The sequence below is a fragment of the Pleurodeles waltl genome, chromosome 6 (genome assembly GCF_031143425.1).
Source record: "Pleurodeles waltl isolate 20211129_DDA chromosome 6, aPleWal1.hap1.20221129, whole genome shotgun sequence".
Classification (NCBI taxonomy): domain Eukaryota; kingdom Metazoa; phylum Chordata; class Amphibia; order Caudata; family Salamandridae; genus Pleurodeles; species Pleurodeles waltl.
The window spans coordinates 1,663,724,263-1,663,738,939 of NC_090445.1; the positions used below are offsets into that span (position 1 = coordinate 1,663,724,263).

A 14,677-nucleotide genomic window follows, 5' to 3' on the forward strand; every position below is an offset into this window, starting at 1 on the left:
AAAGTGGACCCGCTTGAATCTGTCACGGTGGGTGAGGATGCTAATAGCGAAGGTTCACCTGTGAACTGGGCATGCTACCCCTGTTGACACCCCTTTAAGGTGCTAATGCAGATTGACAAGGGCACCAAGTCATTCATTTGGGGGCTGATTAGATCTCGCTTTGCCATCGGTAAACTTATTGGCCTCTGGATGCCTTGGCCTCCCCTCGGCTGAGCATTACTGCATTGTCCTGCACTTGGCACAACTGATGTATTTGAGCGCCCAGGTCCATGACCCCAAGTTTTGGGTTGCATTAGGGAACTGAATCAAGGTGAGTCCAGCAGGGCTCCGTTCCCTATATATGCCATTGTCACAAAGGCCAGGCTGGCAAACCCCATGCTACTGACGATGTCCAGAACCCAAGCTCCTCTCTGTGGATGTTCACCATAGTGATAAGGTGCCCATTTGGTATAATGATGCAATCCGCTTGGGGGACATGCTCAATTGGGGCCCCTGGTGGGATGTGGGGATTCATACTCTCAGACATCTGATCTCGCAGGGTGAACTCAAATCCTACGCCATGCTACAAGAATAATTCAGCCTTCCTCATAACCAACACTGGTGAAATACACAACTTTGCCATTGCCTAACACTCAGACTGGGCCCCAACCCTGGCCCATCCCTTCCTCTGCAGTTCTCAACTATCTCCATACATGGGGTCAGTCTAAGGGAGTGATATCCGAGGTGTATAACCCTCTGATTCTCCATTGCTACTCCCAGCCGCAGGCAGTGCATCTGAAGGCAACCTGACAGGCTTGCCTCCAACTGGAGTACGAGGAGCAGGACGGGGTGGAGCTCCTAGAGGGCCTGGGTCAGGGCGCATGGGAGGCCCAGATGAAATTCTAACTTTTCAAAATCCTGCAGGTGTGGCACTAGATACTTGTGAGGCTCAAGTTGGAAAGTCTGTTGCCCCACTGTACCTGCTGGAGGTGCGGACACATACATTGCAACATTGTTCATCTGCCCTTCAAATGCCCAGACATTTGCATCTTCTGGGTATGGGAGGGATCTATGTTGAGGGAGCCAGTAGCCATGCTCATCCTATTGCCAGGCCCGCTGGTCCTACTTCACAACCTGTGGACTCTTCCCAGCTGACCCATCATGGCCTTAGGTTGTTCACCACCACTCTGACAGCGGCTAAGATTTGTATCCTACATCACTGCCATTCCTTGCAGTTGTAAACACACGAGGAGTTAGTGTACAGAACCGCCTCCTACGAGATATTACTCAAATTATTGGCTGGATAAAACCAACAAGTTTCTCCTTATCTGGTCCTTATTTCTTGAGGGAGGGCTGATGTGAGCTTTGTGCCTGCCTCGGCGGTAGTGTTCTCGACCTGGTCCAACAGAAGACTCCTAGTCCCCAGCCCCCTCTCTTTCCTCTCCTGTTCTCCTCTTCCCCACCCCCCTCCCTCTGTCTTCTGCTCTACACTCCTGCCCTCACTTTTGCCTTCCTACTCTGCCTCCTCCATTTCCTCCACTCTGGTATCCTGGCTGGACGTACACCTCTGCTGTCGCCTTCCCCTTCTGGTCCCATCCCCCCTTCATGCAGATTCCTTATTTTTGCATTCAGCCATCCTCCACCCTCATCGTTACCTACTTGATTGTTTGGCTGTGTTTCCCACCTGGAATCCTTATGTTACCATTGACAGACATACCTGTTTATTGTATTTCTGTTTTCCTGGATTGTTGTAACCCTGTTGGTTGCTGTTGGCATTGTTCTTCCCTGAAATGTCAATAAAAAATTACAACACAAAAAATAAATAAAGAAAAAACCTGTACTGGAGCAGCACATCGTGGGAAACCTGGCCTGGACGGTTACAAACATGGCCTTCTTGTGCATGGATTCATATAGTAATGCTATGCAAGTTGTTCTAGAGATCCTTAACTGCTTTATTTCTTGCTGGACTCATTATATCGTCTGCTGCGTTTTCTACATTTCAAACACGATTCAGTACTGTGTACAGGAGTTTACATCTCTGTTTTTGTTAACTTCTAAGGTAAAAATGCACATTGGTTTGGGTCAACACTGGCAGAGTTATAAAACGTGCAGCTGTGTGTACATGAGTCAATGGTCCAATTCACACTCGACAGACACAACATTCAGTGGTTTGATTTGATGCCAATTAGGCAACCCCAGAGAGGGAAGCAGCAAGGTAGAAATGAACCTCTGAAGAAGTAGTGTTTTCACCTTTCGCAGAATTCAGAAGGCTGCGTTTTGTAGAGTTCAAGAAAACAGGTCCACCCTCAGAACATCTCCAGAAAACCTTACCCTTCTAAGACTAAGCTGATGCGGACGTTTATACTAAGGAAAATCATTGGCAGAAATCTTTCTGGCTAAGATCAAGCATGTCTTAGTGCAGGGTATTTAAACGAGGTCCACATGTACATGGCAAGCATTGACTGGGTAAATTATTCTCATTTAGATTACATGTTAATATATTTTATCTCAATATCCTCAAAATCTGGAACAGAACTGCCCCTCTTGGAGGAATGTTAGATATCACTTCCATAGTGCAGTATTGTTGAGTATTATAAAAAAAGATGATTGCTCAGCTAGTTAAGCCCTCAATGGTGACATCTGTGTGTGGTGTGCAGGTCATGAGTAGGAATCCTATTAGAACTAACATAACATTTCATCATTCCCGGGTCGGTACATTAAGATCTATTAAACTGGGTGATAGCAGCACCTGTTATTTAGAGCCCTTAAAAATGGTAAAACTGCAGCATGTATTATTACGGGATCCATTATTTCACCTCAGGATGAAGAAGTTTTAGATGTAGAACACCGCCCATCTTTCAGTTTTTAGGTCAAACCCAGACGTTCGACATCGTGTATACTTTTAGTATACTTCTTATGGCTTAAAGCAATTTCATTTGAGGGTTGCAGTGTTCTTTAAAAATTCTTGTTCGCTAGTGGTCAGTTCAGCCTTTTTCTCCCTCCTTTTTCTGTTTCAGAGCAGTGACAAACTACTGTATTATTCCACTCTTGTTTCTTTATCTGTTTCTGTGACTATTTTTGTTATTTCTTTGGTGCTCCCCTTTCACTGTGGGTGTTTAAGGCGTGTTCCTCCTGCGTTTTATTGCAGCATTCCATTCCTCCGACCTCCTCCCATGTCGCTGACATTTGTTTTGGCTTTATTCCAGTGCTTTGCACGTTCACCTCTTGCTCCTAAAATAAGCTTATTTTACAAAAGAAACACCCGGTTGTTCACTGCTCATGAAAGCCATAATATACCCTTTCTGGTATAATGTAGCTAAACCTAGAAGCAATGATGTGAAACTTGCTTAGCATTGCATCTGGAGTCTCTCTCTCTCTAGGATCCCTCCCTTACAGCCCTCAGAGGCATGGCACACAGGGCATTGCTTATCTCCTTTATTAGGGCCATACATCTTCTCAGGCTGCTCTGATTGTTAAAATGCAGACAAGAAGGCTTGCAAGACTTTTCATTCTGTTAAAATAAAAAAATAAAAAATTTCAGTACTGCAGTCATCTCGTCTCTCCTCAAGGGCTTGTGATTTTTGATGTCAGTAGCTGCCAGTGACCACCAAAACATGGCAGAAAAAGAAAAAATTATGAGATGGGGTTGACCAATTTATGTGGCAAGAAAAGTCCAGTTCTGAATTTACAATGCCAAAAGCCCCAACTCAAGAAAATGTGAGACCTATTGCATTGTAAATGCTTGTTAGTGTTGTTCTCTCCGTAAGCGCAAGTATCATAAAGGTGCTGATTTCGAGTGAATATGTCAGTGATGGCACTGTCACTCAGAGCTAAGTTAAGCATGGTTCAATAAACAAAAAGCTGTGAATTGTGGGTACCATCCTGTATGTAGTAGAAATTTAAATTTACAAAACAGAAAAGCGCAATACTAATTGAGTCTCTTTCTTCCCTCCTTTTCACCAGAGTTTGGATGAACCTAAAAAAAGGGAAATGAGAGATGGTGGTGAGAAACTGACAGTGCAAAAGTTTCCAGGCACTGCAAAGCACATGAGGCCTTCCCCCTGTGATCTAAATATGGAAAGGTAAGTGGTACTGGTGCAAATGTGTTCATTCCAGTACCAACCCGGCTTCATCGGCGTGTGTACAGAAATGGTCTTTGTTTGGCGCAACCTATGCATTTATGCACTCATATTTATTGATTTGGAAAGGGGTGAGGAGGTTATTGTATGGATCAGAGGTATCCACAGTATGGGCCAGACTGATGAAAGATTTCCTGGATAACCACTGAGTATCTAAATCAGTTCCATTTAAGTTCTATATATATACATTTATTTTTCAGATATCCTGAGAAACCAGCAATATTTATCACTCTTAGGCCTACCTTGAACACCCCTGGAAGGATCATACTGTTAGCTGTTTTTTGAGTAACGCAGATTGTCGAGGCATTGCTTATCTGTTCAAGGTATGGATGGGACACCCGGAAAGAGAGCAGGGGATAGTACAGTAATCAGTGGGGATGCGGATAGTACAATAATCAATGAGGCTGCACAGCCAAGGTATTGTGCACAAGTGGTGATGTTCAATGCGCATCTTCTGATGCACCTTTTCAGAACTAGTGCTCAGCACCAATGCAGATCCCTACTACGGACGGGAACCTTTATCCTTATGAGGATACGTAACAAATAATGTGAATAGCTTTGTATCAAAGGCATACATTTAAGACTTGCTCACTAGTGGGGATTTTCAGATGACATGAGTCCCTATGGTTAGCCCAAGAAATCTATAGAAGGCATAGATTTCCAGACATTCTGCTATCATTCCACAAGTATAGTACATCAGAAATGCTTGTTTACACGCTTTTCTCTTTCCCTTACTGTCCTCTAAAATATGCAGTGTTGCAGAAACTCTGAAACCGAATTTACACAATCACACCAGCAATTTTAGCACTTAAGATAAGCATGCAAATCGAGTATGAAAAGCCCAATAAGTATTCCTGGTAAGAGTGTGTTAGGTTCTTTACCGTCAGCAAGTGGGTAATTTACCTTAGCCCAGAAGGTGATGTTGTGTGAATGTGGAAAACAGAAATATGATAGGTGGAAGGCTTCAATTTCAGACCCTATTATTTACCATGATAATTGATGTGTTTTATTACCCAACAACAGTCAAATGGGCCATTTTCTTTGGCTTCAACAGGGCCCAAGTCATTCCTGCAATGCTACTGTTTCAAGTGTCTCCCTACTGCAGAGATAATAGTTCCATCATTTATCCCACCCCCCACTACATACTCCTCAAGGTCCTCCGCAACAAATCAAACTTGTGCGTGTAGACCCTTCTCTAAACTAATTCCATCCTCCAACACCACACCATCAAAAGAAGTGTTGAATTACTACTCACAAGTATAAAAGTCCGAAATCTTCCCCTTTAGTATTCATGTTATTTAAGAAGGTGGAAGAAAGACAGTCTGAGAGAAATTAAGATAAAGATGTGCCATTTGAGAAGGACTCTGAAGGTGGACCTCCAAATAAATGGCTGAGACAGCACCCAAGTAATCTTTGACACACGACAGGTGCTGAAGGCAGAGTCAACAAACAACTAAATCCAAGTATAGAGAAAGAAGCTGTCTGAAGACAATGGATGTGGTCTGACTGAAGGACCCACTAAGATGTAAGATAGACCACAAGATCGGACCATCCATCACTTCTGCTGTAGGTGAGGGCTGGGACTACTGCTTGTCTGCCACAAAGCAGTTTACTTCTGGTGAGTGTCAGCAGCGAATCATGCTATGACAAAGATTCATACTGTTGCCTTACAGGAACAAAGGATGCAACTTCCACAGAGTGTTTACGTGTAGAGAGACCACATGACTACCTGTCCTGGTCTCTCGTACTCGTCTGTGGTTTCTGAGATCATATTGTTGTTTCACTTCAATTGAACTAAGTAGACTACAACACTAGATTATAATACCTGGTTTTATACAATAGTAGTTTGTCTCTTATACAGCCCTGCACAAACATCGACGATGGATGTGAGAAATCTCATAATTATTTCTCACAAAAATCAGGATTTTACATCACAATTTTGCTAAATTCAATGAAATGTCATGCAATTACGGTTTCATGGGGAAGTGTGGTTTGCCAGTGTATCTTAGGTATCTTAGGACTTTTCTTAAGCGAGCCCCCACCTTGCATACAAAAATACTTGATGGGCCTCAATGGGCCTTTAAATGGCTGATGGGGGAGGGTGGAGCTGGATACTGCCTGACTTACACCTGAATACGCTGTGTCCTGTACCCACACAAATGGCTACATATACTCTTGTAGTGTGTCTAGATCCAGGGCAGGAAGGGAGGACCTCTGTGTACTTCAAAGACTCAGTGTAAAGCCTGCCACATGGCAGCAAAGGCAGAGCAGGGTGTCACTCATGGCAACAAGGATAGGAAATCTCCGGTGTGCACCCTGACTATCCAAACCAGAATATCGATGGCACAGAATATTGAGGACAAAATATTAAACCCAATATATTGACAGGGAAGTAAGTGTAAATTTACTACTCCTAACTCCGCATATATGTACCTATGTGAGGTATAAATATATGTATATATATGTGTATATATATATATATATATATATATATATATATATATATATATATATATATATATATATATGTGTGTGTGTGTGTGTGTGTGTATGTATATATATATATATGTGTGTGTGTATGTATATATATGTAGGTATGTGTGTGTATATATATATATATATATATATATATATATATATATATATATATATATATATATATACACCTTAAAGGTATGTAGCATTGGAGTAAGGATTAGTAAATCTATACCTCCTCTATATACGCTCTTACCTTTCAATATTTTGACCTTCAGTATTCTGCCTTCAATATTTTTGGGACACAATATTGTGGGGGCGGGGGTCGATATTTAGTAGAACATCCATAGTCTCACTCATGGCACCAAGAACACAGTCAAGTCTCACTGACAGTTGCAATGCCAATGTAACGCCTGTCTTATGGCAGCAAGGACAAAGCAAGGTGTCACTCGCTGCAGCAAGAATAAGAAGTCTCACTCGTGTGGCAGCAAAGATAGAGTCAAGTTTCACTAATGGAAGCCAGGATGGAGTGAGATTTCCTTCATGGCAGCACGGATAGAAAGCCTCATTCCACGGTCTGGAGAGAACCAAGATTCACTTCTTGCAGGCTGCAGGGAGACAACTCACTCATGGAGGTCAGACTAGTGCAAGGTATTACTCATGGAAATAATACAGAATTAATGCTCCCTCTTGATAGGGGGTCTCCAAGAGTCCAGTCTCACTAATGGCAACCAGAATAAAGTGAAATCCCATTCACAGCAGCTGTTAAACAGGCAATGCTCTCCCTTACCAACTATGAAAGAATGAAGTCTCTCCCTCGCCATTGGCCATGATAGAACAAGCATCCAGTCGTCGTAGCCAGAATTGAGTCGAGTATCACAGCTGGGAGGTGCGTAGAGTGAGGTCTCAGTCATAGCATCTAGAATACAGTGCACTATCCTTCTTGGGTGGTGGACTAGAATGAGGTCTCACACCTTGTTCCAGGGTTGACTGATCAGGATCCGGGATATAGTCAGGTCTCGCCCGTTGCAGCCACTATGAAGTGAGATTTCACTCATGGCAGTCAAGCTATAGTGAGCTCTCACACCTCGTTCCAGGATAGAGTGAGGTCTCTCTTCTGGGCTCTGGAAAGTAACAAATTCTCATTTATGGCAGTAAGGATTTGGCTGTGCATTCTAATGATTTCCCACACCTCATTGCTTGATGGAGTGAGGTCTCTCTAATGGCATCAGAGATATGATCTGGTCTCACTAATAGCAGTCCGAATGAAGTGAGGTCCAACTCAGATTCAGGGATAGGTTTTGCGCATGGCAGCCAGGATATAGTCAAGACTGACACCCTGTTTCAGAAGTGAGTGAGGCCTTACTCATGGCGTCCAGGATATAGTAATGTCTCATTCTTGGCAGCCAGGTCTCACTTATGACATTGCCACATCCAAGGAGAGAATGCCCTGTGGCAAATGTGTGAGGACTAGTCTTTCTGCTGTCAAAGGACTGTGCACAAGACAGTGCGTCCTAGAGCCAGACACACCCTGGAGTTTCTTTAGGTGATTGGTAAATCCATTCCCATTATATGACACTGAAACGACCCAACCCCGGAAGGGAAATCCTGCCCATTGACCTTTGTGGCTACTTGCAGGGACTTAAGATATATGTAAAAAAGCACTGCAAGAATTGTGAACTTAGTCAAACAAAAATGTTATATTTCGCCAGTAGATCTTTTATTGACATTGCTTATCATGCTATACCAAAGATTGAGGCTGGTTGCTAAACATTTGATAATGAAACCAGGAGACACAGCTTCTACTCCTGGTTTGCTCTACTTGACTTATTTGTATGATACTGGGCAAATTACTTTGAGTTTTCGCTTTTGAAAAACTAATATGTACACTTCAATAGATGTTTGCAGCATTTCAGAATAAATACTTTGCCAGGGGACCTGCAAGTTATAGAAGAAACACAATGATTGCCAGTAGGTGGGGCTAAATGTCAATGAGAGAAGGTCAGGATTGGCATCAGTGTCAGGTTTTATGGGTCTCTCTGAAGATGACCAAGAGCCTCTAATGTTAAACCGACAATGGCGTATCAACCTGTGTCCATGGCCAGTGACTAGGGGTAACCTCCAACTATGTTGCAATTGTGAAGAAATGCATCACTTGAATAACTGCGCCTACCCTTCTGCTTAAACTGCAATACTGTTGGGGCCTCATATTGAGTGCCACAGCTGACATCAAGATACAGGCAAGGCAGGCATCAGCCCATTGAAAACAATGGAGAAGGACTGACAAATGTGAGGCTAGCGGGAGGTCCAGCAAATATCCCCTGATCAACTTTTTCACAGCTACCACTGATTATCTAACTGATTTCCATTAAAGTTCAAGATTATACTTATAGGGTATCCTGAAAATCTTGCATGGATCTCGCCCGCTTGGATAGGCATCCGTGGTGCACAGAGTACATAATGGTGCATAATTGTTTTTCATGTTTTTCTGCATAAATTAGGGAGTTGCATGTCCTGACAGCAGAAGAGACAAGCAAAACCTCATCCAAGCTTCATCAGCCTCTTGTGGATGGCCACAAGGAGCCCACTAGACCTGTCGACAAGAAAGGTAAAGCAAAAGACATTCCTAAAACGTATTTGTCAGAAATGGTGAGCGAGTCGGTCCAGATATTTACTTTGTAAATTATCAAAATGACAAGATGTGCCTCTGATTACAAGGCTTCTTTGGGAACCTAACTATTATTTAACTACAAATCTGGGCATGTATAGCAGGTCTTTCCCTGAAAAAAGTGGTAGCTCTGCTGCAGGTTCCTGTTTAGGTCTCACCTGAGACAGCACATGCGTGCTCACTTGTGAAACATTTTGTTAACTTAAAGGGCTTAGAGCCATCCTTTCCTTACCACTGACTGGCTTCATCATCAGTCTTATTTCCGTACTTTGCTTTGGCTAGTGCATGCTGGTTTTATTTCCTTTTTGCTGGTTTTATTTCCTCTTTCTATGTTTGTCCCTCCCATGGTGCATGGCTAAAGTGTTGCTTTTATTCCCTCGAAGCGTCCTTCTGCTGTTTGAGCTTTGAAACCTGCCATATTTTTTACTCTATGAGAAGGCGCTCCATACTGCTGCATCTGTGAGGAAGCACTCCATAATGCTGCATCTGTTAGGATGCACTCCATAAAGCTGCATCTGTGAGGATGCACTCCATATTGCTGCATCTGTGAGGAAGTACTTCATAAATCTGCATCTGTGAGGATGCACTCCATATTACTGCATTTGTGAGGATGCACTCCATAATGCTGCATCTGTGAGGATGTACTCCATAAAGCTGCATCTGTAAGGAAGCACTCCATAATACTGCATCTGTGAGGATGCACTCCATAATGCTGCATCTTTGAGGGTGCATTCCATAACGCTGCATCTGTGGGGATGCACTCCATAATGTACCGCATAATGTTGCATCTGTGAGGGTGTGCTTCATAATGCTGCATCTGTGAGGATGCACTCCATAATGCTGCATCTGTGAGGAAGCATTCCATAACACTGCATCTGTGAGGATGCACTCCATAATGTTGCATCTGTGAGGAAGCACTCCATAATGCTGCATCTGTGAGGAAGCACTCCATAATGCTGCATCTGTTAGGATGCACTCCATAAAGCTGCATCTGTGAGGGTGCACTCCATATTGCTGCATCTGTGAGGAAGTACTTCATAATGCTGCATCTGTGAGGATGCACTCCATAAAGCTGCATCTGTGAGGAGCCACTCCATAATGCTGCATCTTTGGGATGCACTCCATAATGTTGCATCTGTGAGGGTGCACTCCATAATGTTGCATCTGTGGGGATGCACTCCATATTGCTGCATCTGTGAAGAAGCACTCCATAATGCTGCATCTGTGAGGATGCACTCCATAATGCAGCATCTGTGAGGGTGCACCCTGTAATGCTGCATCTGTGAGGAAGCACTCCATAATGCTGCATCTGTTAGGATGCACTCCATAAAGCTGCATCTGTGAGGATGCACTCCATATTGCTGCATCTGTGAGGAAGTACTTCATAATGCTGCATCTGTGAGGATGTACTCCATAAAGCTGCATCTGTAAGGAAGCACTCCATAAAACTGCATCTGTGAGGATGCACTCCATAATGCATCTTTGAGGGTGCATTCCATAATGCTGCACCTGTGGGGATGCACTCCATATTGTGCCGCATAATGTTGCATCTGTGAGGGTGTGCTTCATAATGCTGCATCTGTGAGGATGCACTCCATAATGCTGCATCTGTGAGGAAGCATTCCATAACACTGCATCTGTGAGGATGCACTCCATAATGTTGCATCTGTGAGGAAGCACTCCATAATGCTGCATCTGTGAGGAAGCACTCCATAATGCTGCATCTGTTAGGATGCACTCCATAAAGCTGCATCTGTGAGGATGCACTCCATATTGCTGCATCTGTGAGGAAGTACTTCATAATGCTGCATCTGTGAGGATGCACTCCATAAAGCTGCATCTGTGAGGAGCCACTCCATAATGCTGCATCTTTGGGATGCACTCCATAAAGCTGCATCTGTGAGGATGCACTCCATATTGCTGCATCTGTGAGGAAGTACTTCATAATGCTGCATCTGTGAGGATGCACTCCATAAAGTTGCATCTGTGAGGATGCACTCCATAATGCAGCATCTGTGAGGGTGCACCCCGTAATGCTGCATCTGTGAGGAAGCACTCCATAATGCTGCATCTGTTAGGATGCACTCCATAAAGCTGCATCTGTGAGGATGCACTCCATATTGCTGCATCTGTGAGGAAGTACATCATAATGCTGCATCTGTGAGGATGCACTCCATAAAGCTGCATCTGTAAGGAAGCACTCCATAATGCTGCATCTTTGAGGGTGCTTTCCATAATGCTGCATCTGTGGGGATGCACTCCATAATGTGCCGCATAATGTTGCATCTGTGAGGGTGTGCTTCATAATGCTGCATCTGTGAGGATGCACTCCATAATGCTGCATCTGTGAGGAAGCATTCCATAACACTGCATCTGTGAGGATGCACTCCATAATGTTGCATCTGTGAGGATGCACTCCATAATGCCGCATCTGTGAGGATGCACTCTGTAAGGAAATGCCTCCTTGGCATGGTTGCCCCCTGACTTTTTGCCTTTGCTGATGCTATGTTTACAATTGAAAGTGTGCTGAGGCCTGCTAACCAGGCCCCAGCACCAGTGTTCTTTCCCTAACCTGTACTTTTGTATCCACAATTGGCAGACCCTGGCATCCAGATAAGTCCCTTGTAACTGGTACTTCTAGTACCAAGGGCCCTGATGCCAAGGAAGGTCTCTAAGGGCTGCAGCATGTCTTATGCCACCCTGGAGACCTCTCACTCAGCACAGACACCCTGCTTGCCAGCTTGTGTGTGCTAGTGAGGACAAAACGAGTAAGTCGACATGGCACTCCCCTCAGGGTGCCATGCCAGCCTCTCACTGCCTATGCAGTATAGGTAAGACACCCCTCTAGCAGGCCTTACAGCCCTAAGGCAGGGTGCACTATACCATAGGTGAGGGTACCAGTGCATGAGCATGGTACCCCTACAGTGTCTAAACAAAACCTTAGACATTGTAAGTGCAGGGTAGCCATAGGAGTATATGGTCTGGGAGTTTGTCAAACACGAACTCCACAGCACCATAATGGCTACACTGAAAACTGGGAAGTTTGGTATCAAACTTCTCAGCACAATAAATGCACACTGATGCCAGTGTACATTTTATTGTAAAATACACCCCAGAGGGCACCTTAGAGGTGCCCCCTGAAACTTAACCGACTATCTGTGTAGGCTGACTAGTTTTAGCAGCCTGCCACAAACCGAGACATGTTGCTGGCCCCATGGGGAGAGTGCCTTTGTCACTCTGAGGCCAGTAACAAAGCCTGCACTGGGTGGAGATGCTAACACCTCCCCCAGGCAGGAATTGTCACACCTGGCGGTGAGCCTCAAAGGCTCACCTCCTTTGTGCCAACCCAGCAGGACACTCCAGCTAGTGGAGTTGCCCGCCCCCTCCGGCCAGGCCCCACTTTTGGCGGCAAGGCCGGAGAAAATAATGAGAAAAACAAGGAGGAGTCACTGGCCAGTCAGGACAGCCCCTAAGGTGTCCTGAGCTGAGGTGACTCTAACTTTTAGAAATCCTCCATCTTGCAGATGGAGGATTCCCCCAATAGGGTTAGGATTGTGTCCCCCTCCCCTTGGGAGGAGGCACAAAGAGGGTGTACCCACCCTCAGGGCTAGTAGCCATTGGCTACTAACCCCCCAGACCTAAACACGCCCTTAAATTTAGTATTTAAGGGCTACCCTGAACCCTAGAAAATTAGATTCCTGTAACTACAAGAAGAAGGACTGCCTAGCTGAAAACCCCTGCAGAGGAAGACCAGAAGACGACAACTGCCTTGGCTCCAGAAACTCACCGGCCTGTCTCCTGCCTTCCAAAGATCCTGCTCCAGCGACGCCTTCCAAAGGGACCAGCGACCTCGACATCCTCTGAGGACTGCCCCTGCTTCGAAAAGACAAGAAACTCCCGAGGACAGCGGACCTGCTCCAAGAAAAGCTGCAACTTTGTTTCCAGCAGCTTTAAAGAACCCTGCAAGCTCCCCGCAAGAAGCGTGAGACTTGCAACACTGCACCCGGCGACCCCGACTCGGCTGGTGGAGATCCGACACCTCAGGAGGGACCCCAGGACTACTCTGATACTGTGAGTACCAAAACCTGTCCCCCCTGAGCCCCCACAGCGCCGCCTGCAGAGGGAATCCCGAGGCTTCCCCTGACCGCGACTCTTTGAACCTAAAGTCCCGACGCCTGGGAGAGACCCTGCACCCGCAGCCCCCAGGACCTGAAGGACCGGACTTTCACTGGAGAAGTGACCCCCAGGAGTCCCTCTCCCTTGCCCAAGTGGAGGTTTCCCCGAGGAATCCCCCCCTTGCCTGCCTGCAGCGCTGAAGAGATCCCGAGATCTCTCATAGACTAACATTGCGAACCCGACGCTTGTTTCTACACTGCACCCGGCCGCCCCCGCGCCGCTGAGGGTGAAATTTCTGTGTGGACTTGTGTCCCCCCCGGTGCCCTACAAAACCCCCCTGGTCTGCCCTCCGAAGACGCGGGTACTTACCTGCAAGCAGACCGGAACCGGGGCACCCCCTTCTCTCCATTCTAGCCTATGCGTTTTGGGCACCACTTTGAACTCTGCACCTGACCGGCCCTGAGCTGCTGGTGTGGTGACTTTGGGGTTGCTCTGAACCCCCAACGGTGGGCTACCTTGGACCAAGAACTAAGCCCTGTAAGTGTCTTACTTACCTGGTTAACCTAACAAATACTTACCTCCCCTAGGAACTGTGAAAATTGCACTGTGTCCACTTTTAAAACAGCTATTTGTCAATAACTTGAAAAGTATACATGCAATTTTTATGATTTGAAGTTCCTAAAGTACTTACCTGCAATACCTTTCGAATGAGATATTACATGTAGAATTTGAACCTGTGGTTCTTAAAATAAACTAAGAAAAGATATTTTTCTATATAAAAACCTATTGGCTGGATTTGTCTCTGAGTGTGTGTACCTCATTTATTGTCTATGTGTATGTACAACAAATGCTTAACACTACTCCTTGGATAAGCCTACTGCTCGACCACACTACCACAAAATAGAGCATTAGTATTATCTATTTTTACCACTATTTTACCTCTAAGGGGAACCCTTGGACTCTGTGCATGCTATTCCTTACTTTGAAATAGCACATACAGAGCCAACTTCCTACATTGGTGGATCAGCGGTGGGGTACAAGACTTTGCATTTGCTGGACTACTCAGCCAATACCTGATCACACGACAAATTCCAAAATTGTCATTAGAAATTGATTTTTGCAATTTGAAAAGTGTTCTAAATTCTTAAAAGACCTGCTAGGGCCTTGTGTTAGATCCTGTTTAGCATTTCTTTTAGAGTTTAAAAGTTTGTAAAAGTTTGAATTAGATTCTAGAACCAGTTGTAGATTCTTAAAAAGTATTCCAACTTTTAGAAGCAAAATGTCTAGCACAGATGTGACT

The 14,677-nt window shown here is 44.9% G+C and overlaps 1 protein-coding gene across 4 annotated transcripts in view; it reads left to right on the top strand.

Moving 5' to 3' along the window:
- CCDC187 (coiled-coil domain containing 187) overlaps positions 1 to 14,677 on the top strand; it is a 289,883-nt gene that overhangs the window by 177,247 nt on the left and 97,959 nt on the right. For all 4 annotated transcript variants that reach the window (XM_069241620.1, XM_069241621.1, XM_069241622.1 and 1 more), the window contains 2 exons: positions 3,943 to 4,061; positions 9,095 to 9,201. In XM_069241620.1, coding sequence (XP_069097721.1) covers positions 3,943 to 4,061; positions 9,095 to 9,201 — 226 coding nt within the window. The remainder of the gene's footprint in view (positions 1 to 3,942; positions 4,062 to 9,094; positions 9,202 to 14,677) is intronic.